At 49.3% G+C, this 27,168-nt stretch overlaps 15 protein-coding genes across 15 annotated transcripts; 9 read left to right on the forward strand and 6 right to left on the reverse strand.

Annotated features, from left to right (window-relative positions):
* Positions 1–715: 715 nt before the first annotated feature.
* On the forward strand, positions 716–2,332 carry N7481_012602 (uncharacterized protein; the record flags this gene model as incomplete). The annotated part of the gene is made up of 5 exons (XM_057271821.1): positions 716–856; positions 968–1,561; positions 1,646–1,763; positions 1,827–1,941; positions 2,014–2,332. 5 exons carry the CDS (start codon positions 716–718, stop codon positions 2,330–2,332), a joined length of 1,287 nt encoding a protein of 428 aa, XP_057116009.1.
* A 55-nt stretch (positions 2,333–2,387) lies between these two features.
* N7481_012603 (uncharacterized protein) lies at positions 2,388–3,790 on the reverse strand (the record flags this gene model as incomplete). The annotated part of the gene is made up of 2 exons (XM_057271822.1): positions 2,388–3,728; positions 3,785–3,790. The coding sequence occupies 2 exons, from the start codon at positions 3,788–3,790 to the stop codon at positions 2,388–2,390; spliced, it is 1,347 nt and encodes a 448-aa protein (XP_057116010.1).
* A 379-nt stretch (positions 3,791–4,169) lies between these two features.
* Positions 4,170–5,000, forward strand: N7481_012604 (Sas10/Utp3/C1D family protein; the record flags this gene model as incomplete). The annotated part of the gene is made up of 3 exons (XM_057271823.1): positions 4,170–4,350; positions 4,410–4,576; positions 4,647–5,000. The coding sequence occupies 3 exons, from the start codon at positions 4,170–4,172 to the stop codon at positions 4,998–5,000; spliced, it is 702 nt and encodes a 233-aa protein (XP_057116011.1).
* Positions 5,001–5,476: 476 nt separating this feature from the next.
* On the forward strand, positions 5,477–6,201 carry N7481_012605 (coiled-coil-helix-coiled-coil-helix domain-containing protein; the record flags this gene model as incomplete). Its single annotated transcript, XM_057271824.1, has 3 exons — positions 5,477–5,691; positions 5,842–6,094; positions 6,169–6,201. 3 exons carry the CDS (start codon positions 5,477–5,479, stop codon positions 6,199–6,201), a joined length of 501 nt encoding a protein of 166 aa, XP_057116012.1.
* Positions 6,202–6,651: 450 nt separating this feature from the next.
* Positions 6,652–8,216, reverse strand: N7481_012606 (UBX domain-containing protein; the record flags this gene model as incomplete). The annotated part of the gene is made up of 5 exons (XM_057271825.1): positions 6,652–6,693; positions 6,762–7,758; positions 7,826–7,944; positions 8,000–8,052; positions 8,132–8,216. The coding sequence occupies 5 exons, from the start codon at positions 8,214–8,216 to the stop codon at positions 6,652–6,654; spliced, it is 1,296 nt and encodes a 431-aa protein (XP_057116013.1).
* A 238-nt stretch (positions 8,217–8,454) lies between these two features.
* Positions 8,455–9,623, forward strand: N7481_012607 (cytochrome oxidase assembly protein SHY1; the record flags this gene model as incomplete). The annotated part of the gene is made up of 4 exons (XM_057271826.1): positions 8,455–8,698; positions 8,789–9,301; positions 9,362–9,467; positions 9,524–9,623. The coding sequence occupies 4 exons, from the start codon at positions 8,455–8,457 to the stop codon at positions 9,621–9,623; spliced, it is 963 nt and encodes a 320-aa protein (XP_057116014.1).
* Positions 9,624–9,707: 84 nt separating this feature from the next.
* Positions 9,708–11,346, reverse strand: N7481_012608 (uncharacterized protein; the record flags this gene model as incomplete). Its single annotated transcript, XM_057271827.1, has 5 exons — positions 9,708–9,807; positions 9,863–10,393; positions 10,461–10,875; positions 10,949–11,192; positions 11,260–11,346. Coding segments are annotated over 5 exons (1,377 nt in total), but the record flags the coding sequence as incomplete, so codon positions are not given.
* Positions 11,347–11,675: 329 nt separating this feature from the next.
* On the forward strand, positions 11,676–12,755 carry N7481_012609 (uncharacterized protein; the record flags this gene model as incomplete). Its single annotated transcript, XM_057271828.1, has 5 exons — positions 11,676–12,003; positions 12,067–12,244; positions 12,304–12,402; positions 12,464–12,516; positions 12,574–12,755. The coding sequence occupies 5 exons, from the start codon at positions 11,676–11,678 to the stop codon at positions 12,753–12,755; spliced, it is 840 nt and encodes a 279-aa protein (XP_057116016.1).
* Positions 12,756–13,672: 917 nt separating this feature from the next.
* On the forward strand, positions 13,673–15,383 carry N7481_012610 (fungal specific transcription factor domain-containing protein; the record flags this gene model as incomplete). Its single annotated transcript, XM_057271829.1, has 3 exons — positions 13,673–14,003; positions 14,083–14,198; positions 14,247–15,383. 3 exons carry the CDS (start codon positions 13,673–13,675, stop codon positions 15,381–15,383), a joined length of 1,584 nt encoding a protein of 527 aa, XP_057116017.1.
* Positions 15,384–15,800: 417 nt separating this feature from the next.
* On the forward strand, positions 15,801–16,232 carry N7481_012611 (uncharacterized protein; the record flags this gene model as incomplete). Its single annotated transcript, XM_057271830.1, has 1 exon — positions 15,801–16,232. One exon carries the CDS (start codon positions 15,801–15,803, stop codon positions 16,230–16,232), a length of 432 nt encoding a protein of 143 aa, XP_057116018.1.
* A 303-nt stretch (positions 16,233–16,535) lies between these two features.
* On the reverse strand, positions 16,536–18,735 carry N7481_012612 (ankyrin repeat domain-containing protein; the record flags this gene model as incomplete). The annotated part of the gene is made up of 2 exons (XM_057271831.1): positions 16,536–17,429; positions 17,533–18,735. The coding sequence occupies 2 exons, from the start codon at positions 18,733–18,735 to the stop codon at positions 16,536–16,538; spliced, it is 2,097 nt and encodes a 698-aa protein (XP_057116019.1).
* A 495-nt stretch (positions 18,736–19,230) lies between these two features.
* Positions 19,231–20,341, forward strand: N7481_012613 (uncharacterized protein; the record flags this gene model as incomplete). Its single annotated transcript, XM_057271832.1, has 3 exons — positions 19,231–19,723; positions 19,793–20,021; positions 20,107–20,341. The coding sequence occupies 3 exons, from the start codon at positions 19,231–19,233 to the stop codon at positions 20,339–20,341; spliced, it is 957 nt and encodes a 318-aa protein (XP_057116020.1).
* A 964-nt stretch (positions 20,342–21,305) lies between these two features.
* Positions 21,306–22,352, reverse strand: racA (putative Rho GTPase Rac; the record flags this gene model as incomplete). The annotated part of the gene is made up of 6 exons (XM_057271833.1): positions 21,306–21,369; positions 21,435–21,667; positions 21,814–21,994; positions 22,085–22,143; positions 22,219–22,251; positions 22,320–22,352. 6 exons carry the CDS (start codon positions 22,350–22,352, stop codon positions 21,306–21,308), a joined length of 603 nt encoding a protein of 200 aa, XP_057116021.1.
* Positions 22,353–23,011: 659 nt separating this feature from the next.
* Positions 23,012–23,505, reverse strand: N7481_012615 (putative quinol monooxygenase; the record flags this gene model as incomplete). Its single annotated transcript, XM_057271834.1, has 3 exons — positions 23,012–23,159; positions 23,264–23,376; positions 23,449–23,505. The coding sequence occupies 3 exons, from the start codon at positions 23,503–23,505 to the stop codon at positions 23,012–23,014; spliced, it is 318 nt and encodes a 105-aa protein (XP_057116022.1).
* A 1,043-nt stretch (positions 23,506–24,548) lies between these two features.
* Positions 24,549–27,046, forward strand: rgd1 (putative Rho GTPase activator (Rgd1); the record flags this gene model as incomplete). Its single annotated transcript, XM_057271835.1, has 9 exons — positions 24,549–24,737; positions 24,817–24,870; positions 24,956–25,562; positions 25,617–25,822; positions 25,881–26,367; positions 26,427–26,570; positions 26,625–26,719; positions 26,793–26,863; positions 26,935–27,046. The coding sequence occupies 9 exons, from the start codon at positions 24,549–24,551 to the stop codon at positions 27,044–27,046; spliced, it is 1,965 nt and encodes a 654-aa protein (XP_057116023.1).
* Between the last annotated feature and the right edge of the window lie 122 nt (positions 27,047–27,168).

Genomic DNA, 27,168 nt, shown 5'->3' on the forward strand with positions numbered 1-27,168 from the left:
ATGGCACTAACATTGCTACTAGATCTCTTTACCGCCTTCACTGCTCCTGTAAAATCAATTGCGCTACACTTAGAAAGATTGGCATTATTCAAGAAAGAACTTATACTGAGCTTCAGTATGATATATACAGTTCACTGAGGACTCCCCGGAAGTCAATATACAGTTATTTTATACTGTAATGTGTGGGGCCGTGAACCTTTGTCCAGTTTATGCTTCAAGTTTGGACAAGGGCGGATGGCGGTGAGAAGCATATTCAGGTCCCACGGAGTATTTCAATATTGCTATGTATACGGACACAAACTATGTTTTCCAACTATTATTTCGAAATTACTATCTCAGTATATATCTTCTAAAATTACCTCAACCGGATCAGAGGATACCATGGAATTCATGAAGCTGAATTAGGTTCATCTCACTATACCGTCTTGCATGTGTAGATTTTCTGCCGGCAGAGTAGAGATCGGGTTAGGCTATCACTGCAAATGCTCCACTCACACTGTTGATCCATTGGGGTTGAAGACTGGAGTGAACCGTTTTTTGCCAGCATCATGGTTGCAGGTCTACAATTGAATTTCCTAAGTACACCATTGTACTAAAACTGTATCTCACCATCTCTGCTTCACCGTTCGTCTGATCAGTCCCTCACTCCCTCAGTCCACAGCCACTAATATCCACACAGACAGTCCAAGAAAACCACAAAAGAACCATTTTAACCATGAGTTCGGACTGGAGCCCCGGTGAAGTCCACGAGACATTCTCAGAATGGGCTCTTGCGCAGGGCGTCATTGCAAATAAAGTCCGACCTGCGCGATTTCCAGGTCGGGGGCTAGGGATGATCGCAACGGACACTATCAAGGTATGAATGAGCAAAAAAAGAGAGACCACTAGCCCTAACCCGAGGCCACGAATAATGAATGATGAACAAGAATATGAAAAAAACTCACCAAGACTCTAATATCTACACCAGTCCGGGGATTTCGTCGTCAAAGTCCCAACAACAACAATCTTAACCGCAGACAAAATCCCCTCTGAATTCCGATCCCAGTTTCCCGAAGATACCAGAATCCAAGCTATCATCGCAGCCTACCTCACCTGCAGCAGTGAAGAAGAACTAGCTCCGTACAGTCTATGGTTCAAGACCTGGCCTACGCGCCAAGATTTCGAAGATAGCATGCCAATGCTGTGGCCGCGATCATTGGGTGGGTTGACCTGGCCCGATAGTGACGATGTCGCAGACCCTGTTTCTGCTTCGCAGTCGAATTTCCTCCCGCCTTGCATTTCGGGGTTATGGAATTCTATTCAGAAAGGAGGGGCTGCGAGACAGTACGAGACTGAGCACCAGGATCTCGTGCAGCAACAGGGTCGGCGGCTGGGGAAGGCTTGGAATGATGTTGTTTCGGTTATTCCGGATATCGATTGGAAGTCTTTCTCTTATCATTGGCTTATTCTCAATACGAGGAGCTTCTATTGGGTTGCGCCGGATGAGGAGGCTCCCGAGGATCGGAATGATGCTATGGCTTTGCTGCCCTTTGCTGATTATTTCAATCATTCGGATGTAGAGGTGAGGATTCAAGTTATCTTTTTGCTGTGCAGATGCGCTCGTGTTCTTTTATTTGATCTTGCTAACTCCCTTCGTTACCTCTAGTGTGATGTCAAGTTTGATGGAGATGGGTATACCCTGAGTGCCACCGAGGACTATGAAGCGGGTGACGAGGTTTATATGAGCTACGGAAGCCACCCGAACGACTTCTTGCTCGCCGAATGTAAGTTGAGCCATTGTTTTCTCTGTATGACCACGTTGCGGTGATCTAACTTTGGCCCGATAGATGGTTTCTTCATGGATAAGAATGACTCAGATTGCATCTACCTTGACGATATTATCCTGTGCGACTTCCCCAGCGCAGAGAAACAAGAAGAGCTATGGCTGAACCAATATTACGGGTAAGTTTGTATTTCTTGAAAAAGGCCTTTCAATGCCGGGTATTTTCTTGCTCTAGTGCTAAATATACATAGTAATTACTCGGTCAACTCTGAGGGAGTCTGCTACCGAACGGAGATAGCTGCGTGTCTAATGTACATGGAAGAAGAGGATTGGAGGAACCACCTGGAGGGATCGACCGAGGGTGTGGATGAGAAGAAGTCAGAGGACATCATCAAGGGGTGGCTGAAGACATATGCCGCGGAGGCAGATGCCACAATGAGCGCACTGCGGAAAGCGATGAAGTCTGGCGCCGTGCCCGAGACACACCATGGGAAGGCAGAATATTTGCTGCGGAGGTGGAAGCAGATCAAGAGTATCTGCGAGAGCGCATCGAGCGCGCTATCTTTGTAACGATTTCTCAATTGCATGCATGACCCTGAAGGGTTGAGGGTGAGTTTGTGCATACTCATGGCGATTCGGATTCGAAAAGATCATCGGAGGTTGATTGGTGCAACTGTGTGTTCTTCCCTGGGGTAGGTTTAAGATGATTACCTGTCAAATGGGGGCCGCTGGTTGACACGAAGCCGGCATCAATTGGAATTGCTTCAGCTTCCCGGCGATTGTTGACCTGTTGTTTGCCATGAACGAGATGTTTCATCATGTAATTCATCACACATGTTATACCCAATCCTTCGCCACGGCGCACGATGTATCCGTTCATATATTCAATTTCCGTCCCCTTCCGGCCCCTAACGTCGTGGAGCATCGTACTGGTATTAGAGCTAGTTTGATTGAGCTTGAAAACGACCATTCGGCGTAAACGCTCAGGTTCAAATCGATCCTCCAACCCGGGAACCCCTTGTAATTCAGGAAGAGCCAAGATGACCCTTGAGATCTCGAAGAGAAGTAATCGCATAATGCGGGAGATACTTTCCACATAAAGTAGGTCGCCATTTTTGCAATCATGTATAGCAGTCAATGGGTCAATGACACAGCTGATAGCGAGTTTCTCAAGTTGGTACATGAGAACGTTGGTAGGCGTATTCACAACGGCAACCAGGCTTGGGGTTAGGGTGAAAAGGCGAGCCAAGTATTTCGTAGAAGGCGCCCAAGTGGTGTCGTCCTCTGGCTTCATCAGGGACACCTCACCCGCTGTGACTGGAGGAGCAATATTCGTCATTCCAACCTTTTTATACTTGACTTGGTACATATCCTTCTTGTCCAACCCGTGGCTGAAAACGGCATGAAGGTATTTAGGGCGCACGCTCGGGTTTGTGAAGATGTATCGGTTGAGTCTTTCCACGACACCCAGACCGTTTTGAGTGATCAAGATGGTTGACTTCGACGACAGACGGTTTGCAAGAGAGCGAATACCTAGGAACGCGTGATTTGACTTGCAAGAAACGACCAGGCAATCGATAGGGTCTTTGGACATTCGAAGCCGAGCTGTTTCCTCCTCTCGTATAATGCGCTGGCCATTCTCTTTGTACTTTTCTCCATAATCACGAGGAAGCTTGAACCATTTATCTCCTTCAAGTACTTCGACATCGACACCATTCTTGAGATCATCGCTCAGTCCATCGTAGTTGATCAATAACCTTTTTTTCCTCTGGCGGTATGCTTCGAACATTCCCCAATTTGCCATAAACAAGGTAACATCGGGCGGAGATTGTCGTTTGGCAAGTGATTGTGCGATAAATGTACCCACATTTCCAGAGCCTAGGACGTGTACTCGGCCTGACACGATGGACTCGGACTTGGACTCGGACTTGGACTCGGACTCGGCCTCTGGGGCAATATTTTCACTCTTTTGTGATGTTGTTGACGAGTATCTGGCGAAAGCAGCCTTTAATCCTGATCGACGAGCATGATGGCATGTGTCAAGGCACCCGCTGCGCCAAAGCGGGCGAAATCGAAGTGGTTGCAACACTTTGGCGGAGTTTTCGGGGGAGAGAAGTGTCCCCCGAATATGGTGTGAAGAGGGTCAGAGGGCGAGTGTCGGGGTGAAAATGAGGATTGATGTAATTCGAGACCGTGGAATAATTGCCAGGTTTTGCGAAAGGCTTGTCTTTGGAGTGACAGAAGCCAATACCGTCGAGGAGAAAAAAAATAGATGATGTCGGAGATGCGACGCGATGCCGCGAATGATCGGAGTCGTTCTTCTCCACCGCCCGCCACCGCCGCCCCAGTTTGCACCGGCCCTAAATTTTTCGATTTTCGCGGATTGTTCATCCAACACCACATCACCATGGACGCACCAGATTTGATGCCGCTGCTGGAGCAGCTAGAAGACAATGTCGATGATCTTGAGGAGGTTCTTGAACCCGTCCTCGGCCAGTCCCTTGCGAAGTTATCCAAGAATTTGCCTGTGATGGACAGGGCCAAGATCCATGTCTTGATCACTTACACACTCGAGTCTCTCATCTTCTGTAAGTTTGGATCCATGCTCTTGAACCAAAGCGCTTAGGCTAATTTCTTTTTCCTACAGCATACCTGCGCCTCAAGGGTGTCGATGCGAAGCAACACCCAGTATTCCGCGAATTGACCCGCGTGCGGCAATACTTTGAGAAGATCAAGGCCTTGGAAACCGAGCCTGAACAACCCACCATGAAATTGGACAAGGCGGCCGCAGGCAGATTTATTAAACATGGCCTTGTAAGTACCGATTCCATGCTAGAACTGCGCTTGCGTGCTCGAATTATGTCATAACTAACATATAATTCAGGCTGGCAACAATAAGATTGACCTAGAACTCGCAGAAAAACAAGCCAAGGAGCGTGCACGCGCTCAAATGAAAGCCGCGATGTTAGCCAAGAAGACTGCCGCAAAGGAAGCTGCCCAGGACTCCGCGGTTACGTCTAGTGCCGTCACTTCTGCCCAGGAGACCGGTGATTCTGACGACAACGACGAAGAAATGGAAGAAGATATGGGCAAGGAAGAAAAACAAAAAGAATCAAAGTCCAAGCGAAGCAAGAAGGACAAGTCCAAGAAGGGACTCAACAAAGCGGAACGGAGAGACGAAAAGAAGCAACGGCGCCAAAAGAAGGAGGATGCTCGAAAGGCCCGGAAGGGTCAATAGGATTTCCTCCTATCTACCTTTCTGTCTTTCTGTTTGCCTACAATGCCTATTTCAATGGTAGCCGGCAGGAACTCGGAGGGCACTCACCCTGAGGCGGTCCTCGCTATTGTCCTCTGTACTTCTCTAACTTTGTACACCACGACCATTAGATACCCAGCCATGAAGCACTGAATGGAGTTTTGACTTGACCATTGATGTGTCTATATACACACTTTAGAGATATTAATTCCTCTTATAAACGATAAATTCCGGCATTAAGCATACCTGCTTTATGCCTCACTGTTCCTGTTCCTGTTCCTATGCCCGTTAACCCCGGCCCACGTGATGCACCCTTCCAACCAATCAGATCCCACAAAAGTAATTCGCCTGCACTGAGTCAGCCTCTAGTAGCTTCGATTTTCTCCACCCTCGGCTTTGAAGTATTCGTATATCTGTCTCTCATCCCTTCTCTCCAAACCACCACCACATCAATCAAAATGCCTCGTCAACAACGCCGTGCCGCTCCCACCCCCGCGCGTAGCGCTCCCACTCGCCCTACCGCGGCCCCTGCCCGCCCGGCCGCCGCTCCCCAACAGCAGCAGGCGCCTCACTCGACTGCCGCTCACCAGCCCCAACAACAAGCTCCCATGCAGGCTCCTCCCCAGCAGAGCGCCGGCCCCGGTCTCTTCGGCCAGATGGCTTCCACCGCTGCGTGAGTGACCGCTCATATCCTAACATCAGCCTTATTACCTCTCCTTACTCCCCTTCATTCTACTTCACTCCACTCCGCGCCTCGGCCATACCCGGAGGCACTACCGGAACCCTTCCCGAACACATTTGACTGATTATATTTCTTTCTCAGTGGTGTCGCTGTCGGTTCCTCCATCGGCCACGCTATGGGTGGCTTCTTCGGCGGTGGCTCCAGCGCCCCCGCCGAGGCCCAACAGCAGGCTCCTGCCCAGGGCCAGGCCATGGACAACGGACTGTACCAGAGCAACGCGGCCAACACCTCGTGGGAGAACCCCGCCTGTGAGACCGACGTCCGCAACTTCCGCTCCTGCATGGATGAGAACCAAGGCAACATCAGCATTTGCGGATGGTACCTGGACCAGCTGGTATGTTTTTCTTTCCCTTTTCAACTCTCTTCCCTCCACGCGGACAGAATTCTAATACGTTTCCTTTTTTACAGAAAGCTTGCCAGTCTGCTGCTAAGCCTTACTAAGGGCTTTCCTACCTTGCTAGGAAGGAAAGGACAGTCTTATAAAGCGTGCGATAGAAATCATGCATCCCTTCCTCGTACCGAAATTCTTTTATATGCTTCGGTCATAGGTTGAGCCGGGTTGAATATGATTCTTTTATAATGCGACTCTGATCTCGTGTTGTTTGTACTTATATACCATCTCTGCTCATTGAATCTAATTATCAAATACCCGGGACCCCTGACACATTGGAATGGGTTCATAAGCTATGCATTTCCTGTCTTTATTGATGAGGTGAAGTATGTGCTTTGCAGGGCGTAGTAACCAGGCAATTTATTGAGTTATGATACACACTGTTGCGCTCTCGTTATGGTACGATGATAAAGCATCCCAATCGAACTCATGCGATTACAGTAGCAGAATTAGGAGGTAGCGTAAAATGTCCATTTAGATCACACCGAGTCACTCAACACTCAACGGCTGTTCCCATCTTGATTCCGAGGTTCGAAATTCAACTTTTTGGATGTCAGTATTAATGGGGTTCCAGGTAGAAAGAAAGAAATAGTAAGAGTAATTGTCATACCTGATTTCCGTTATAAAACTGGCTATCTCTCCCATCATTCGGCTGGTCATGGAGCGTCCGAATATTCGGTCCTGATGGCCGTCTATTGCGAGAACTATTGGGAGCAGGCGTAGAGCTAGAAGACGGCTCCGGCTCCGACGGTGGCGGTGGCGGATTCTGACCATACCCAACGAATGAACCAAAAAAGCTGGCAGTCGTGCTTGCAACGGAGTATGCTGTATTGTAGACGGCGGAAATTCCACGAACTGGAAGACTAGAGCCGGCGGCAGAATAGGCCGACGTGAACGATTGAACTGGGACCATGACTAGATTTGCGGTTGAGCCGAGACCTAACTCTTCGAGTGTTTGTGATTCCTCGCCGACGGAGAGTGTTCGGCTCGGAAGAGGGGTCAGAATGTGCTTCAGGTTGTATGGGCGGTTTTCGTCGGTCATTTGTTGTTGTTGGTCTAGCCAGGACCGCACTTCTTTGCCGATTGTTTGCTTGGGCGTGAATGTTGAGCGGACGGAGCTGCCGTCGAACAGTCGTACTTGGAGACGATATTCCTTCGGGGGTCCTTTAGGGACGGTAGGCTGTGGCTTTGGCTCTTCTTTCGGTTGCTGTGTAGTCTTGGTAGCGGCTGGTTTCGCGGGAACCCGAGGCTTAGGTTCTTGGCGAGGCTTCTCTTGTTTCGGTTTAGGCTTCTCTGCTTTGTCTTCTTTCCGGGCTAAACGCTTTGATGATGACGAAGACTGCTCCGACCGAGGTTGAGCTTGAGGGCGGGATGGTCTTGTTGTAGGCTGCGATACTGGTTGCTGGGTCGGGATAGGAGGCGGAGAAGATGCTGTAGCAGGTGGAGTTGAAGAGGATGTAGTAGTATCGTTGCTGGTGGATGGAGCACTTGTCTGAGGTTGTTGGGCCACAGGAGGAGCATATTTACCCTCTAGGGCAACTTTCAATCGGTTCAAAAAGTCCTCTTTGGATACCTCTGATGTAATGAACTCTTGCAATGTGCCGTTTCTATAACCCATTGTTAGTTTACGTCCGCCTCAGCCAAGCAAGACACTGTATTTCGAGTGTCACCTACTTGATTACCACAACAGTTGGGTAGCTCGAGATTGGACAGAATGATGTTAGGAATCCAGCCTCCTGAGTCCCAGAACTGAGTCGTAAAGTAATCGCTTTATCGTGGAGAGCTTGGGCGATCTGTTCGGGCGATTAGCTACCACATGGAAGACGGGATACTCAAAGATTCATATACCTCTGGATCAGAAAAGTAATCATCCTCCCAGGTAGAGCCCAGTTCTGTATCATCTGTATTCAAGTCGATTAGCCAAGCTGTCCCAGGTCCAAGGCGATCGATCTCATGATGCGGGGGGGATAGATAACCAACCTCGGGCGAAGCAAACAACAGCCTTTGCTTCCTGGACTGCGAGGGCTATGCCCTCCTGAAGTGTTCCAGAATAGAAGAGAGTCATGATCGCATTTCAAAGAAGCAAAGTATGTCAAGAGAAGTGGAGTGTGAGGTATTCCCAGTTGGAGATGTGTACAGAGTAACTGCGGAGAAGGAGAACGAACCCGAAGCTCGGGGGAGCCGGCGCGACCGCCTAAGCGCGCGATTCCACTCCGCTCTGGAAGACAAATCTCCCCGTTCGTCTTTCTTTCTCCGGATTCACGTTGCCGCGATATTGAATCCCGGCCTCTCTCTCACAAATCATGCGGCAGTTTTTCGAGACTTTATTACGGCGGACCCCTCCGTCTGCTTGGGCACTGCCACCCCGAGCCGGCAACCGGAATGTCGCATGGTCTCTGGACTCGATCTGCTCTAGATGTCGTCTGCAGCAGCAGAAACGCCAATTCACACAGTCCCGGCAATTGACGGACAGTCTCTCAGTGGTGGATCACCCGGCCAAGCTCGTTCGAGTGAACCAGAAGCATGGGCCTGGTCTGATCATTCTTGGTATGTTTTCTTCAACCTGTGATTTGGGATATCCGCAAATTCATGAAAAATGTAAAGTCAACCCACTAACCCCAGGCTCCTCTTGTACAGCTCTAATTCCAATTATTTCATTCGGACTGGGCTGTTGGCAGGTCCATCGATTGGACAGAAAAACCCAGCTCATTGCCAAATTCGAGGACCGTCTTGTCCGACCTCCACTCCCGCTGCCTCCGCGCGTCGACCCTGATGCTATATCTGAATTCGATTACCGCCGCGTTTACGCCACTGGTCACTACAATCATGACAAGGAGATGCTGGTTGGACCTCGTATGCATGATGGTGAAGACGGCTACCTTGTCGTTACGCCCCTCGACCGTGGAGATGGCCAAAGCACTGTGCTAGTCAACCGCGGTTGGATCTCTAAGAAGCAAATGGCCCAGAAGGACAGACCGCAGGGGCTGCCAAAGGGGGAAGTTACCGTGGAGGGACTACTACGTGAACCCTGGAAGAAGAATATGTTTACGCCAGATAATAAGCCCGCGGAAGGGAAGTTTTACTTCCCTGATATTGTGGAGATGGCTGAGTTAGCTGGGAGCCAGCCCGTGTGGATTGAACAGACTATGAGTATGGACTAACTGCCATTTGGCTATTCTGATATGTAATCAGGGCTAATTGTCTTTCCAGTGCCCGATCTGCTCCAATATATGGATTACACGGCGAAAGGTAAACCCATTGGACGCGCAGCCGAAGTTAACCTGCGAAACAACCATGCTCAATACATCTTCACATGGTAAGTCGATCGCACCTTTTTTGGAGCCTAGTCGTTCCCCATCTAATGCTTCCCAGGTTCGGTCTCTCATTTGCTACATCTGTGATGATGTGGATGCTTCTGCGGAAGAAGCCCAATGAGGCTCTGCGTCGTGTTCGCCAGAACCGTAACTGGTGATCTGTACTTGTTCATAGCTTTCCTTGGTGGTTTGTCCCAGGCGTTTGGATTTTTATCTGGTTATTATGGTGTTGGTCGAGTCGATCATGGTGGCATAGCGAGTCGCATATCTTGTTGGAGCTCCCTTGGCAAATGCTTCTGGGCCAGTGAAAAGATTGTCGTGGATTTGTTGACGTGGCGTTGTCTATATAAGTCAGCAAAGCAGCTCAAAGCGTCTGGGTCTGGGACTGGCAACCAACCTCCTCATTAGCGTTGCAACATCGCTCTCATCAATGGTCTTCCTTCCCGCGTGTTTCGAATATGCAGCCAAGTCCTGGCTTGCTTGTTCGAAATACCATGCAGATGCTTGCTCAATTGCTTCGAGCGCGGCCTTGTTGATCTTTGATTTTGACCCAGCCTTCGTACCTGAGAAACGCATGGCCAATTTCTTGACGATCCCCTTTGGCAGATTAGGTACAGGGATTCCGTGGCGGGATGTTTTCTTTTCTTTGCTCTGCGGGTTTAGTCCATCATCCCGCAGGCCGCCCCCGGCAATCCCTGAGTTCACGCTCGAAGAAGGGGCAGGTGGAAAATCAAACCCAAAATCATCGGCGGCATCGACGTTCTCATCTGCTGAAGGCGAGGCTGGCACTGGTTGAATATCACCTGCATCCAACTCGAACCCGTCCGTTTCATCGAGATTTTCTCCCATGTCATCCTCGACTGGCATTGCACCTGGGGATGGGAAATCCATCACAAGATTAAACCGTCCCAAATCCGCCGTTTCTCCACTATTCGTGAATATTAGCCTTTATGTACCATAGACAAATAAAGTTCAAAGATGTTATCAAAACATACCCGCGATCGAAATCGCCTCCGCTGATCATAGTATCCTCCCCACCATCGTCTTCCACAATGCCCGTCTCATCCCCCTCATCGACATCACTCTCGGACTGATTGTCCCGGAACACATCGCTTGGTCTTCCGAAATTGCGACTCATGATCGACAATCGTTCCTGGTCTCGAATGCTGATATCTCTCCTGGGGTACTCGACGGTGATATCGTCATCGTCGAAGGGCAGAGACAATCGAGGCGGGCTTCTTGCGGTACTTCCTTCTTCACTTCCCTCAACCTCCTGAATGGGCAGAGTCAACTCGGGTGCCTCGATTTCCGATTCCTCATCCAACTCCTCAATCTCATCTCTGGGTTTCGGTGGGGGCTTGATCTCTTCTTCGGGAGACGAATGAATTGGTTGAGTCGTAGGGGCAAGCGCTAAAAATACCTATCAGTTTTCCATACCGAAAATATAATACCGTCAGGGTATCTTCTTGACTTCAAATCATACCTCTACCAAGGTTTTTTAATATATCGAAGGTCGTTTCGCGCTGGATGCGCCCACTCCTGCGCCGGTCACGACCAGGAGTGTTTGCCGCACGTTGCTGGCGCGCATTCCGGCCGTAGGGCGTAGAAGGCGCTATTGCAGGTCGACCACGAGGTGTGAAACGAGAAACGGACCGCGATGGGGTCGCTGTAGTAGCAAGACGACGGGGTGTGAGTGGGTATAGAGTGTGACTTGGAAGGCGTTGAAGCTGTAATTTACAGAAGTCAGCAAGTCAGTAGGTTGACAATTTGCGACACATGAAGCTATGAGCTTACTCCAGATGGGGTCGCACTGCCCGCATCGCGCAGCGACTTGCGGTTACGCGGGTTTGGCGTAGACATCCCCAGGGTTGAAACCAGGCTCTAGGGATAAGTGAATGTGTACTCAGTAAACCTCGACAGGTGTCACAGCTGTGATTATTCAGAGTATTGAATGTGGGGCATTGTAGATAGAAGGTTGAGGAGGAAGCAGCGCGTCGGGGCTTCCCATGCGGGCATAACAATCGACCGCATCCACACTACCTAAAGCGGTTAGCATATATATCTTATCGATAAGAAATGCTGACTAACATCTGCGCGTTTCGAAGCTTTTTCTTTTTTTGAAGATATCGACACTCGACTTGCTCTGATTAGTACAATTAGAGGACATTAAGTGGTCAATCAAAATCGAACGATCACTACATACCGACAAGATGTCCGACTCAGTTCCCAAGAAGGGTCTCTCCGACAAGCTGGAGAAGAAGCGCAAGAGACAAGCCGACGAATCGACCAAAGATGGCCCAAAGACCGAGACGCAGCCCGCACCAGCGACGGAGGGCCTCAGCAAGAGGCAGAAAAAGCTCCAGAAGAGCAGGAAGAATAAGCCTGAGCAGGACCTGACGTCGCAGGATCGCGAGAATGGCATCGACAAGTCGATTGGGAAGATGGACGGATCGCTGCTGGGTGATTACTTTGCCCAGCGCGCAAAGAAGTTGGACAAGGAGCTCTCAGCTGTAGAGCTCAGTGACCTCTCGATTCCCGGTATGTATTTGCGCGAGATATCTATTTGCTTGGCGAGCCGTGCAGGTGATTAATGATGTGCAGAATCCGCCTTTCTCGATACTACTTCCTTCGATCTGACCCGCTCATTGGAGCAATTGCCCGCTTTCCTCAAAAAATTCAGCCCCAAGGGAGCTGATTTGTCCAAGTCTTCGACGAAGGAGGGTACTCCCCATACGCTTGTGGTGTCGGCTGCTGCCCTCAGGGCTGCGGATGTTGTGAGGTGAGAATATATCCGATGGCAATGAGCAGAGGAACAACCATACTAACGGCCGAAACCAGAGCCCTCCGGCCTTTCCAGACCAAGGAGTCAATCGTCGGAAAGTTATTCGCGAAACACATTAAGCTGGAGGAGGCCAAGCAATTCCTCCAACGTGCTCGGTACGGTCTCATGCGGATTCTGCTCCCAATAAATATAATTCAAACTAACCTCTGCTTCTAGGACTGGTATCGGTGCTGGTACGCCTCAAAGACTGTCCGATCTTCTGGAGTCTGGTAAGTTTTGATCTGATAAATGAATGTTCCAGCAAATACTAATTTGACCTCTGCTAGGAACTCTCAAGGTGGATGAACTAGAGCGCATTGTTATTGACGGATCCCACATTGACGCAAAGCAGCGTGGACTCTTCGATATGAAGGATACACATTTGCCTCTCTTGAAGCTTCTGACTCGACCTGAGCTTAAGGACCGATATGGGGCTTCGAAGAAGAAGATCCAAATTCTGATGTTTTAATTTTACGAGCGATTACAAAAGTTTCTGCAATTAGAGAATATGTCAACTCAATGTATACTTATCTATATTCATACCCTCTTTTCTTCATCAACAACAATCCTGAATCCATTCCCTCGCCAAAAACCGTCCGGCTCTAGACTTCCCCCCTTGGGAATATGGGTTTGGAAGTGGGAATAAACATCGGCCCATCTGGGGTGCTCACTCTGGGTAGTGTTTGATGATTACTATAAATGATGATTTCCAATAAGTTGAATTGATTAAGTCGCAATTCCTTGGAATGTTCAACAGAGAATAGGATCACGAGTAGGTGATTATTGAGGTATGTTTGTTGAGCGGGCGAGTTCGGCCGAATTCGACCGAGACGTCAGCCGACCTCGACCGACTGCAAACTGACGCGCTGTTTTCCCAAAACTGGATATCACAGCATCCGGTTATATTGACAAAAGTATGACAAGTACAATGCCGGAAGAACACCGCCGGAAAAGGCTCCGTAAAGGAACAAAAAGTTGCTGTGAATGTAAGCACCGCGCCCTGCAATCAGCAAATGCTGAGAGTGACAATGAGCAGGCAAGCGGAGAAAGATCAAGTGCATCCCATCTCCGGATCCCTCTATCTGCTCGGGTTGTCTCGAAAGAAGCACTGCTTGTCTCAGTCAGGAGCATGAGCGTGATGATCAAACACATCACGGGGAGGATTCAGCGATGGCTCACCGGATGGCAAGGGTGGAGTCATTACTGGAGGCACTGATAGAAAGGGCACCTTGGGCCCAAGTCAGTGGTATGACTCCTACGTCAATTCCGGTAACAGAAAGCGAGTCACTGCATGTCCTTGCGCCCTTTCCAAATGCCCCAGAGCCACAGACCGGAATTGAACCTCAAGCAGGGAAACTTGATCTTCTGCGTAAACAACTGACAAACATGCTACCCTGTCAAGCGGATGTGGACTTTCTACTCTCTTCAAGCCACGGGTGGTGGCTAATCCAGCAACATATGATGGTCCATCTCCCGAATTCGATTGAAAATGACTTTCAAGGATTGTTCAATGTCAACGCTGTCGCGAAGGGGGATCCGATTACAATAGCGAAGCTACTTCTATGCGTTGCGATCTGCATCCAGCAGCTTGAACCTGAGATTGACATGAGCAAATTGCAAATGAAATCACCCCCGCGAGAAATCATGAGTAGGATTGTTGACTTTCTCATCCGAAACGTCACCTCTGATGACGACATTACTGGAAGTATCGAGGGGGGTTGAATGCCTTGCACTCCAGGGAGTATATGAGGTCAATGCCGGTAATCTTCGAAAGTCATGGCTTTCATTTCGCAAAGCTCTTGCAATCTCTGAGCTTTTGGGTCTACACAGAGTGGCCGTAAGGACATCCAAAGAATCGCCCGATTTGAAGGAGACCAAACGACATTATCTATTGTATCAAGTTTCAAGAGGGGTACGTTACTTCCATGGATTTGCATAGAACAATGCTTACACCTTATAGGAGCGTTATCTCTCTACGCTTCTCGGTGTACCCTCGGGTACGGGCTCAGGAGTGCTCCCTTTCGACAACATCGCCGCTTGGCTCTCCCCAGAAGATCTTTATCACAAGCATCTTTACGATATAGCAGGTCTCATTCTTGCTCGCAACCAAGAGGATTACACTCATTCCTTCTCCACCACTCAAATAATTGGCGAAAAACTTGAGGCCCTCGCAGAACAAATGCCGTCAACCTGGTGGGAAATTCCTACCAACATTCCTCAAAGCCGCACCCTGGAAGCGTCTGTTCAATTCGAGCGAGTAATGTGTCAAATATGGCACTTCGAATTAGCGACACTGCTACATCTTCCCTTTATGCTACGTGCAGCAAATACCCGACGATACGAATATTCGCGTATCTCTTGTCTGGATGCCTGTCGGAGCCTAATCAAGAGATGGGTGTCCATTCGCGAGACCAATGGCACTTTCTATTTCTCCAACCTCCTTGATTTCGAAGCCTTCACGGCAGCAACCACTCTATTATTGGGGCTCTTTGTCTCTCATGGAAATAAGATTCAAGATGCATTACAAGAACGAGACGAAGATTTTGAACTTATGGAGATGGTTGTTCGAAACTTCGAAAGGCTTAAGCGACATGGCTCTCGAGTGTCCGTTGGCGATCAGAGCATTTTAGTTATTCGCACACTTCAAGGGTTTCTTCGTGGGGAAAGATCGTCTGGTAGCCTGCGTCTAGAGATCCCGTTCTTCGGAATTATCAAGGTTGCACTCAACGGCGCCGTAGAACCATTGGCGGGTGAGCGGATCCTCGGGGCAAACACAGGCCACAACAATTTCTATACTCGATCTAAACAAAGAACCATATTTTCTTCCATGGCGAAAGAAAATTGCACGCCGGATTTGGAGCCTTGGTCGAGAGTAAAGGGATTCGAGCAAGGAGTTGCAGCCGGGGGGAATTCTGCTAACCGTGTCGTCCGGGGACCTGATACTATTTTGCAGCCCTCTGGTGGCCACTTGGTACTTCCCGAGTCATCCGATAACCAAGAGACCCTTGACGCCAGCGAATGGTCATTTTCGCCAGACGATATGATTTTCTTCGACAGTTTGGTGAATACCGACTTGGCGGGCAACTGGACACTGTGATCTATCCCCCGCGAAAGCTTAAAGCCGCACTGATAGTGCTACTCTAGACAAACTAGATATGCCATGTCGTCATCTCGTATACGAGCAGATAAATCAAAAATGTTTACTAGGCATATCTTGTCTATTATAGTCTTTGTAGTAAATACCGGGAAACAGGGTCAGCGTAGATTTCTGTGCAGTCAGTCTACTTACTGGCATCTTCGGCCGAATATTTCCGACACCTGTACTGGTAGAAGAGGAACGGCGGAGGCACGGCGGAATAGGATCCAATTCATATACTAGAAATCAATTGAGACCATTTCTTATAAAAAGCTCGGTACCCGGCCCCAAAACATCAATCATTCCAACCAACCTTCCATTCTACAACTTTCTACACATTCCAGTCCGAGAAATTCCCACAAACTCCTCAAGAAAACCATGGCCGTCAAACAATATACCGCCGCTGTTACTGCCGCGGCTGAGGCTCACATAGTCTCTTATGTTGCCGATTTCACCTCGCCTATCTTCAAAAGCTCCATCGAGCGCGCTACAAAAATGGCCACTTACTACCTTCCTACCATCTCTTTCTTTGCAAATGGTGCCATTACTCAAATATCCGACCCATCACTTTACGTGTCCCTTATTTCCGGGCCTCTTGATAAGTTGGACGGTTTTTCGCCGAAAGTGACTGGACACAAAGTCGAGGCCGTGGGTGAGAACTCTGCAATTATATGGCTGTTCTTCAGTATCGACGGGAATGAGATGTCGAATGTCTACTTCTTTAGGATGATGGATGATGGAACTGAAGGGTTTGAAGGTGGTATTTTTGATGGAGAAATGTGGATGTTGAAGCAGCTGGGAAAGGTGTAACTTGATAGCTGTTTACGTACGCAACCGTCGCTGGAAATGTTCGTTGAGAAGCTTGAGGACCCAATTAGAGATAGCCAGAACATCCTTGAACTTATTACTAGCTGGGCGACATATTGGCCTCTGGAATAGATGTTCTTGTATCTGACCAAGCAGGAAATGATAGTTTTTCCAACATCAAGAATTTGTTCCTCTGGTAGTATTATCCTGGGGCTCTTTGGTCATATTTGCCATATTCCATTTCTAGGAATCCTGATCGCTCAATTGCAAAAATCCTCTCGGAGTCATAATTATCGTCCTCCATAATCATCCTCCATAATCATCCTCCACATAAACCCTATTTCTCCCGACCAAAAGCTTGCAAATCTTCACATTGCAATTTTGAGCCGCAATAAAGAGCGGAATTTGACCCTCACTATCCCTACTCTTTATATCCGAGCCATGACCCAGCAAAACTTTCACAATCTGCTCGTGGTTATTCCGAACAGCCCATGAAAGCGGCGTACGGGAATCTATATCCCTAGCATCAATTTGTAACGGGTCTCTTTGCGATGCTTGTGCGCATAGATATTTCACAACATTTAAGTGACCCCGCATAGCTGCCCATATCAATGGAGTACGCTCCGAAATGTCGCGAGGGAAAGAGTTTGCTCCTTCTTCTGCCAAAATCTTGACTACGTCCATCTGGCCGGCCATAGATGCCCAGCAGAGAGACGTTCTGCCGTGTCGATCTTTGTGCTCTATTTCGGCCTTGCCCCTGTGCTCAAGGAGAAGACGCACGGCGGTCTTGTTTCCCTTTTTGGATGCCCAGCATAAAGGTTGTTGGCCATTTTCGTCGACGAGATTCGGGTTCACTTCGCTCATTGCTAGCAATATTTTGATTACTGGATCGTGTCCTGAAAGGACAGCCCAGGTCAGTGGAGTGTAGCCATTTTGATCTCGACAGTTTGGGTCTGCACCATGTTTAGAAAGATCTTCCATGATCTCAACATGCCCGTTTGCCGCTGCTTCTAGAAAGGGGGTTTGTCGATATTTGTTTCGGGCATCTACTTCAATGTCCTTGTGTGAAAGAAGTAGCTTGAGCATCGATAGATCCCCTTTCTGCGCCACATATCCCAACGGAGTCTGTCGGCTTGCAGGATCTCGACAGTTGACTTCGATATCATGTCGTTTCAGGAGAGTGGTCACGAATTGCGGTTGCTGGCAGGCTACAGCCCACCATAGAGGGGGGGTTTCCCAACTTATCATGACAGCTAGGTCCGATTGCCTCAAGCAATCTCCTAAATGTATCCTCATTTCCCACCCGGATAGCATTTGAAAGCTTGCTTGCTGAATCGGGAGATGATTCCAGTTCATCATTTTCCACCAGTGGCTTCGGAGTGCTCATTATATCTGAAGCCGAAGTCTGGATAATTTCTTCTAGGAATGCCGGGTCTCGCTGTCCTTCACTCACTAAAAGCTGGCGTAATAGAGTTCTGGTTTCCTTTGCGTCGAGTGGTCGGGATCGCTCATGGGCCTGGAGTTCAAGGAACTCCTCTGCTAGATCCTTCCTTTGTTGAGCCCAGGATCCCCTCACAATGTCTGCAATAGCAACAAAAATACTTGCGATTCCGGTGAAGAGGGCAATCATTTGACCACTTGAAGTTGCGATACTCTCTGTAGTGAGATGATTTGCCTGTAGCATCCTCTCCACAGAGACAATGGCAATAAGTGGGCCCAGAAGGTTGATGATAGCCCAATGGGTGAACTTAATGAAACCACTAAAACTTGTCGGTGCTTTTCTGAGCTTAGGTCGTAGAATGCTTTGCGTAGACGATGTTTTGATTCGGTACGTATACTGTGAGTGTGAAGGATCGTAGTCGATCCTCCGGGCTGAGGCGAACTGGAAAATCCGGGCTAAACGTATCCCAATCTGGTTCACCCGTCTCACTGGGCCTTTATTGAGACCTGGCAATAGATCCATTAGGTGAACAGCAAAGAAAGCGACAAACAATATACCCGTGATGGCGCTCATTGCAGCCGCAAATCGACGCCACGGGGTACTCATCAACGGGAAGAGACCTAGGCAAGCTGCCTTTGCTGGACATGTGGGTAGCTCGACGTGATAAACACCCTGAATCCAAAACCAAACGCCAAAAACACTGATTAGGGCGCATAGGAAATTTTGCGCCACAAGCGGGAAATCGGGACGTAGTAAATACCCCTGCTCGTTACCAGCTGCGTCGCGCTTTTTCAAGAGATTGTATGACTCGGAGTAGAATAATGCAATGGTGAGATAATAGACCAGAAGGAAGTCCAGGGATAATGCAGAGCCCTCGGCCTGTCCGATGATCATGGTGACGATAATCGCATAGCAAATTGCATTATTTGTAACGCGCACCGCCGATATTGTCTTCCAGGATCCATTCCAGTTGCGGAGAAGAAACCCAGCAGCCCATTGTAGATAAAGACCGGTTCGGACGCCAACGCCGTATAGATCGCCGTTGCCTTTCGTGGTGCAGTCCATGGCTCTGGGGAGCTCAGGCTCGGATTGCCTGGCGAAAAGAGCAGAAAACTCCCCCCTCTCCCCCCACTGTACTTTATATTCCAAGTCCCCCGGAGACGTCTAAATCATATGCAGGGGTGCCTAAGGATGCCTGACAACTAGACGGGCTAAGCCGTTTATAGCCCGAGTCTTTCAACAACTCTAGATCTCAACTACTGAAATGCTTAATTATATTAAGTAAATAAATTCATGTGCTCCAACTGAGCATCATCGACTATAGTTCAGGATGTTGAAATATATTGAGATGACAATAAATTAGAATTGAATGATTTCCCCATTCGGTAAGGTTAAATCGGGAATGAGCGATAGTGATTCACCGCCCTTTAGTGGAAACTGGCAAAATCTAAATTTCTCGCTGGTCTCCGCCCAAATTTTTCGGAGCGAACTTTGGGCCTTGCGACAAAAGCTACAACTTCCATAACCCCAATCAATCACCCACACTCACACACATTTACAATGGGCGATAAGCGCAAGCTCGAGAACCCGGCTGATGCCGTTGTGCCTGAGGGCAAGAAGATGAAGAAGGAGAAGAAGGAAAAGAAGGAAAAGAAAGAGAAGAAGGAGAAGAAGGAAGAGGTTGCTGAGGTTGCGCCTATTGAGACTACCCCCGAGGTGAAGGAGAAGAAGGACAAGAAGGACAAGAAGGAGAAGAAGAAGGACAAGTCTGACAAGAAGGACAAGTCCGACAAGAAGGACAAGTCCGACAAGAAGGAAAAGAAGGAAAAGCGCAAGGCCGAGGACGAGGCCGAAACCGAGTCACCCGCCGACAAGATGGACGTCGACGAGGAGACCACCGAGAAGAAGGAGAAGAAGGAAAAGAAAGAGAAGAAGGACAAGAAGAACAAGAAGCAAAAAACCGACGAAACTGCTGCCCCCGAGGAACAAGAGCAAGACCAAGAGCAAGAGGAGGCTGCCCAGGGCAAGAATTCTCGCTTCATCTGCTTCGTCGGTAAGTAACACATGCCCAACAACTACAATTATAAGCCGAATGGGACTATCAAACTAATCAATTCAACAGGCAACCTACCCTACTCCGCCAGCCACGAATCCCTCACCAAGCACTTCGAGAAGAACCCGCCAGCCCTGATCCGTGTCGCAACCAAGAAAGAAGCCCCAAGCAAGTGCCGCGGCTTCGCCTTCATCGAGTTCGACCACTACGACCGCATGAAGACCTGCCTGAAGCTGTACCATCACTCTATGTTCGATGATGGAAAGTACCCACCTCGCCGCATGAACGTCGAGCTAACGTGAGTCCGATCCAAACCAAATTACGATGCCTTATACGGGCCATTGCCCAATTATAATACATGCTAACATGTTTAACAACTCCAGTGCCGGCGGCGGTGGCAACACAGACAGCCGCAAAGCCAAAATCCAAGCTAAGAACGAGAAACTCAACGACGAGCGCCAACGCGACGCCAAGAAGATCAAAACAGACAAGAAGAAGCACGATAAGCCTGTCGGCCGCACCGGTGCCAATGCCGAAGCTGCGGCTCCCGCTGCCAACGGTGATGAGGATAAGTATGCCGGTGTGCACCCCAGTCGCAGACCGCAGCAGATGTGGTAAATTCATATTATGCACATATCTATCTTGAAAAAATTTGCTTTTGATATCTGGTCGTCATTTACGATTGGATTTGCTTTTTTTATTCTTCTTTTTGGCTGCGCTGGCATTGTCTTGTTGTTTTGCTTTGATGACCCACATAGAACGCTGCTTAATGGCCTGCATGTACAGTCTGTTTTGTTTGGAGGGCCCGCGCGCCGATCACTACTCAAGTACAAGTACTACTGTAGTAACATATAGTACATACAGTATGTAACTAACTGGTTGTTGGAAATTATAAAAGCCCTACTGGTACGATGGTTGTGATCTCCGAAATACTTAGTATACTCTATACTCGTAGTGAGTGAGAGACGTAGTTCAAGTTCATGCCAATGGCTCGATATTCTCCGATTCGACCGTAGCCCCAAATGGATACTTGCGCAAGTTTTTTTGAAAAAAATCTATCAGTACGATGGCTCTAGAATCATGGAGAAAGATAGAGATGGAGAAATGGAGAAATGGAGAGAAAAGGTCGGAAGAAAGATGAAGCAAAGAAAAAGAAAACTCCAGATTGCAAAGAAAATAAGATGGGACAATCATTCAGACAGATAAGCTGACAACTTTGGAGGTCAAATCAAAACACGGAGGATATCGCAGCGGGACATGTGGTAGATGCTTGGAATGAGCAAAATGATGCATTTGCCCAGAGTTCACTTCAGACGGGACAGTTGGAACTGGAGGTGGATGAGATGGATGGAAGAGAATATATTCGAAATGAGAATATTTCTTCCTTCGTGTGGGTCGTGAGGATGGTATGGTGCTGGTGCTGGAGGTAGAGTTCATCGAGAGAGACAGATAGAAAACGAGAGAGTATGTGGGCAAAGAAAGAACCCCAATGTCCACCCCCTCGTACAGGTCCGGGACGCCGTATTAACTATATATTAATCGTTATAGCAGACGTAAAGAAGAGTGCATGGAAGACAATATCCTACAGGATCTTGCATTTGTTCTTCCGCCCGGACTTGGCTGCGGGGCGGGGGTTCAGGACGGCGCTAGGATACCGTTAGCGATGGCTCAAGATCATTCTTGCATCTGATGCAGTCGACGGTGGGCTTACCGAATGGCTTCATCGAAAACACTCTTCAGATTCCGCTGTGTCAGGGCGGAACATTCCAGGTACTTGTGTGCTCGGATTTCCTTGGCCACGCCCAGGGCCTGCTCGTATGAGACGGGCTCCATCTTGCGGGATCGGAGGGCTTCGGTGGTTGCGCGGTCGTCGCGCAGATCGAGCTTTGTGCCGACCAGGATGATGGGGACGTTGGGGGCGTGGTGTTCGATCTCGGGGAACCACTGGAAGAAGAGGTTAGTCATTGTTTACCTCGAAGGTTCAAAGAGAGACTAAGCAAGAACGCAAGTTTGCAACTTGCGGCTCTGCATTCATGATGGAACAGAGATAGGATGGGGATTAAATCGTGGTTAAGTTGTGGAAGACGTACCTTGGCTCTGACGTTATCAAAAGAAGGTGGGCTGACGATCGAGAAGCAGATCAAGAACACGTCGGTTTGCGGGTAGGAGAGAGGTCGGAGACGGTCGTAATCTTCTTGTCCAGCGGTATCCCACAGTCCCAAGCTAATCGGTCGGCCATCGACCATGACGCTGGCGGTGTAGTTGTCGAAGCTGTGGGATAGTCCATTAGTTTGGATTCATTGACCAGCAGTGAGAGCACAGTTGAGGGGAGGGGAGAGGTGGAAGGGATTTGAAGCATACACAGTGGGGATGTATTCGCCGGGGAAGGCATTTGTTGTGTAGGAGATCAGAAGACATGTCTAAAGAATCGAGCTTGTCAATATTTCCATTGCAGCTGCGAAGGTGAAATTGGGGGGGGGATTCGCAGTACTGACCTTGCCAACTGCACCGTCACCCGTCACCACGCACTATTCATCTGATTAGCTGATACTCCAACAAATCCCGAACCAGGGCAGTAGAGGAAGCTGAAGCCTACCTTGAGCGATTGAGTAGCCGGACCCGTCGCCATGGTTGTGCGAAGTTATGTACACCGAAACAAAAGGGGGGGAAAGACGGCGATAAGGAGAGGAGGCCCGAGGCAGCACAGTCTGAATAACAATCGATACCGAGATAGATTATCCTGCGATCGAAAAATGGGACAAAGTAAGGGATAGAAGGTCTTAAGGAGAAAAGAGGGGGGTGAGGACGAAAGGTGAGGTTCAGGTTCGTAGGTGGAGAAGGGGAAGATCGCGAAGGAAAAGGAGGGGCCGAGCTTTGGAAAGGTAAAGGCTGATGTGGAGTGATGAAAAAAAGGGAAAAGGGAAGAGGAAAAAGGACAAGGGACAGCTTGATTTTCCAGGACCCACCAGAAAATAACCAATGTCTAATGTTGATTTGGGATTCTCTACTCCGAACTCCAGGAATTCAGCTGTGAAAGAAGTCTAGGGGATTTGTGGTGGGCCCGTGAGTGGTCCATAAGTGATGTTCTAAGGTTGCTGCGATGCTCGGATCCTGCCCTGCTGCTCCCACTCTGCACCAATCGCATAAGAATGCAATCACGAGGGGCGCCAACTTGTCCGGGAATGGTCCAATGAATTTCCGTACTCTCCTATTTATTTATATCTGGCTCGCTGATTCCCCAGAAAGATTATCACTTCAAATCTGCCACAGGTTGCTCTCATCCCCATTCTACAGCCGCGATACGCCCCGCGAACCGCCCAGGAATCCGCCAGCCCGCAACTCAGAGGGCTTTGCGGTCAGCTTGGCCATCTTGGCGGCAAATTCGCGGAAATAGGCTGACTTGACGTGGGCCTGCACGGCCGCCTGGTTCTTATATCTGTGGTTTCGGTTAGCTTGGTCCTGGCCTTGTCCCAGCCCTGGCTTGCTGATTCGGAAATGCCGAGGCACGAGACGCCGAGAGATGAGGGGAAGGAAGCTGACCTTTCGACAATTGCGATCTCCTTCTTGCCTTGCACTTGGAATGCGTAGTAAAGCAGAGTGTCAGGCTCATTCTCTTGTACCTTTTTGGTGACTTCGGTGATTAAGGCAGCGACCTGACATGGTTAGACCGGGAGCCACGAGATGGGGAGGGGAGGTTTATCATCAGTATCCAGGAATCTTCTCACCTCGTCGAACTTGTCTGGCTGCGGATAGATGACCGCGGTGACATTGATCTCTGACATGGTGGAGGTTTGATATGGTACTGCTAGATGTAAGTGTACGGGTATAATGGGTCAAAAGAGGAGAATGTCACCTACCTTAAGTACATTAGTCCTGGCAGTCTTGACCTCGGGCCATGGTAAGTGGGTCATGATGAGGCTATCAGATCGACCTCCGCTGGCATTGATTGGATAGAAACCGCATTCGGGGAATTTGCAGGATACAAGGTGCCAGGTGGGGATTCAGGAATGATTGTCAAGCTCTCTCCAGGTATACCAAGTACTGCCCAGTTCCAGATTAGCTTTCTTCTTTATGCCTTGAGTCCATCCCACTGCCTCACGTGGGTCCGGGCCTGCAAGGAGTTGAGGCTCTGAGTTCTCTGCACAGTGGTTACTAGTAGACTACTATTTATTTATAACCATTGTATTGAGAAGAATAGCTAAGAAGGAACCAAGCCTAGATGATAGGATGGTAAGAGAATACTGGTAATACTACTACGAGTAGAAGTATCAATAGACTTCGGCCAGAATGGATGTGGCTGAAGTGTTCCATGTTCGAGGCGGGGATCTGAGTAGTACAAACACAAACCGGAGTTACGAGTATAGGGGGGGTGTCCGCGTCTACCAGGTATGTATGTACTATATTAATTTTCAATGGGGATGTTCTATTCTTCGATGTGGCTGTTCTGCTTGCGTCATCCCTGAGCCACATCAAGTTCTCCATCAGGTACATACGAGTACAGCATTAGGCATTACTTCTTTCGGTACATCAGGAGACAACGCTGCCTAACACTACCTACTAGATAATTGTGTACTTTGTATTTTACTCAATACATGTCTCCCTATATCTATATCTCTATCCTCATGGTCCTTGTTCACATCATATCTTAAGACTTGATCTTTTCAGGCTGCAACATTCTCGGTGGGCCTCTGATCGACTCCCCACCGCCAAGTGACATCGATAATAATAGCTAGTAGCACCCCGGTGTGGCGTTTCGGATCTCCCCCTCGGCCATTTCCTTCTTCTGCCTCTTCCACCTCCTCCCACCATACCCCAATCTACCTTCATGGCCGACTCAGTCCTTCCTGAGCCGACAGCGCTCCCTGCGCTCTCCGATGCGCCCCCATCTAGTGCCGGTCGCGAGTCCGGCCACTCGGGGGCCCTCGACCAACACCCACCGCAACCGCAACCGCAACCCCAAGCGGCCATATCCGATGAATTGAAAGCTCGCTTGGACAAAGTCGTGAACTCAGAGGTGAGTAGCCAAATGGCTATACTACGGTCCAACGACTGTACTCCTGGAATATCCATGCTAATTGACATCTCTCCTGTAGATCGGCATCACCACCCTCCTCACTCGTCTGAAACAAAGCGTGGCCTCCGCCCAGGTACGTCACTGCCACCTATCCCAACGTCAAAGGGAAAGTTTGCACTTGCACTTGCTAACATATACCTCTCCTCCTCTCTGCTCAGGACTTTTCCAGCTTTCTCAAAAAGCGAGGCTCTCTGGAAGACGAGCACGCTCAGGGGCTGCGCAAACTGTCCCGCGCCGTGAACGAAGCCGCGCAACGCAATGACAACCGCCAGGGCACGTACAGCTCCAGCTACAAAGATATCCACCGCCTGCATGAGCGCATGGCCGATCATGGACTCCAATTCGCCGTATCACTGCAGCAGATGGCAGACGATCTGCGCGAGCTCTCAGCCAACATCGAGCGTGGCCGTAAACAGTGGAAACAAACTGGACTCGCTGCGGAGAAGAAGGTTACCGACGCCGAGTCTCAGGCCGAGAAAGCCAAGGCCAAATATGAGTCCTTAGCAGAGCAATTGGACCGTGTCCGCACTGGCGAAAAATCCGGTGGCAAGTTCGGACTGAAGGGTCACAAGTCTGGCGCGCAGCATGAGGAGGAGCTTACGCGCAAGGTTGAAACTGCCGATGGTGACTACAAGACCAAGGTTCAGGCGGCGCAGGCGGCGCGTCGGGAATTGCTGACCATGCACCGCCCGCAGACGGTGCTTAATCTACAACAGCTCATCGCTGAGTGCGACTCGGGATTGACGTTGCAACAGCAGAAGTTCGGTGAGTGGTGGCTCGACGTCATCTGAAAGAATCCTCTTTACTGACAATTGGCAGCTACTTTCAATGAGAAGCTCCTGCTGGGACAGGGATTGTGCGTTAGCCCGATGAAGACGGACGGCGCGAGCTCGATTGCACCCAAGAGTCTTGCGGAGGTTGTCCGTCAGGTTGACAACGAGAAGGACCTTCACGAATACATTCTGAGCCACGAGGGAAATGAAGGTGCCGTGGCTGGCGATGAAGTCAAATATGAACCCCACCCTGTAAGTTTCGCTCTTGGTCAACAGTCTATACGTACTCGCTTTCTAACACAATTTCCAGACACTTGGTGGTGGAGCTAGTACATCCTCACAGCCCAGCACTCTGAACAAGCGTCAATCTGTTCTACCTCAGTCATTCGCCACTGCGAATACCTCTTCTCCTGCGACCCAACCCCCTCAGAGCAGCACCGATCGATTCCAGCCGCCTTCATACCAGGCCCAACCAGAACCTGCATCGGCACCACCAAACCAGCCTCCATACCCAGCCTCAGGACCCCCGCCTCAGCAACCTCCCTCGCAAGTGGTGGTGCCAATGGCCGGACCCCCTCCAATGGAAAAGGGTGGCTACCAAACAAATCTGCCTCCTCTGAAGCCGGTCTTCGGAGTATCCCTCGAGGACCTGTACGCTCGGGATGGAACCGCCGTGCCTTTCCTCGTCTACCAATGTTTCCAGGCTGTCGAACTGTTTGGACTGGATATGGAGGGTATCTATCGACTATCCGGTAGCGCCAACCATATTAGTCACATGAAGGCAGTGTTTGACAATGGTAACTATCCCACGACCCATATTTTGAGAAAGTCATTCCAACCTAACTCGCTACCATAGACTCGTCTCAAGTCGATTTCACAAACCCGGAGAACTTCTACCACGATGTCAACAGTGTCGCTGGGCTCGCGAAGCAGTTCTTCCGAGATCTCCCGGATCCTCTGTTCACCTCACAGTTTTATACCCAATTTGTCGATGCTGCGCGTAAGTAGCATTCCACCGCCTCGAACACACGCAGATACTGACACAAATATGCAGGCATTGATGACGATATCCAACGCCGGGACTCACTCCATGCTCTTATCAACAGCCTACCCGATGCACACTACGCTACCCTTCGCGCAATCATCCTGGTAAGCCGTAATTCCCAAGTACCAAAATACTCTTTCTCCGGAACAAAGAATCTAACGAGAATCCCCACCCCAGCACCTGAACAAGGTCCAAGAACACTACACCCAGAACCGAATGAACGCAGGCAACCTGGCTATCTGCTTCGGGTACGTATTTTTCTTCATTCACGTTACTAGATCTATAGATACACGCAAACTAACATTAGCGCTTATCTTAGACCAACCCTCATGGGCGCCAACTCGGGTGGAAATATCGCCGACGCAGGCTGGCAAGTCCGCGTCATTGAAACGATACTGAATAACACCTTCCAAATCTTCGACGACGACTAGATACTTCACTCGTGTTCACCAATACTGGAAGGAACTACCACGCACACTCAGACTTGGACTTGGACTCACGTACTACGCTCCTCTATATGCTTTCACGATCGCAGATCCCTACCCCATCCCAC

Source organism: Penicillium waksmanii, assembly GCF_028829765.1.
Source record: "Penicillium waksmanii strain IBT 27052 chromosome Unknown utg000010l:1.0-3698451.0:1.0-3701458.0, whole genome shotgun sequence".
NCBI lineage: Eukaryota > Fungi > Ascomycota > Eurotiomycetes > Eurotiales > Aspergillaceae > Penicillium > Penicillium waksmanii.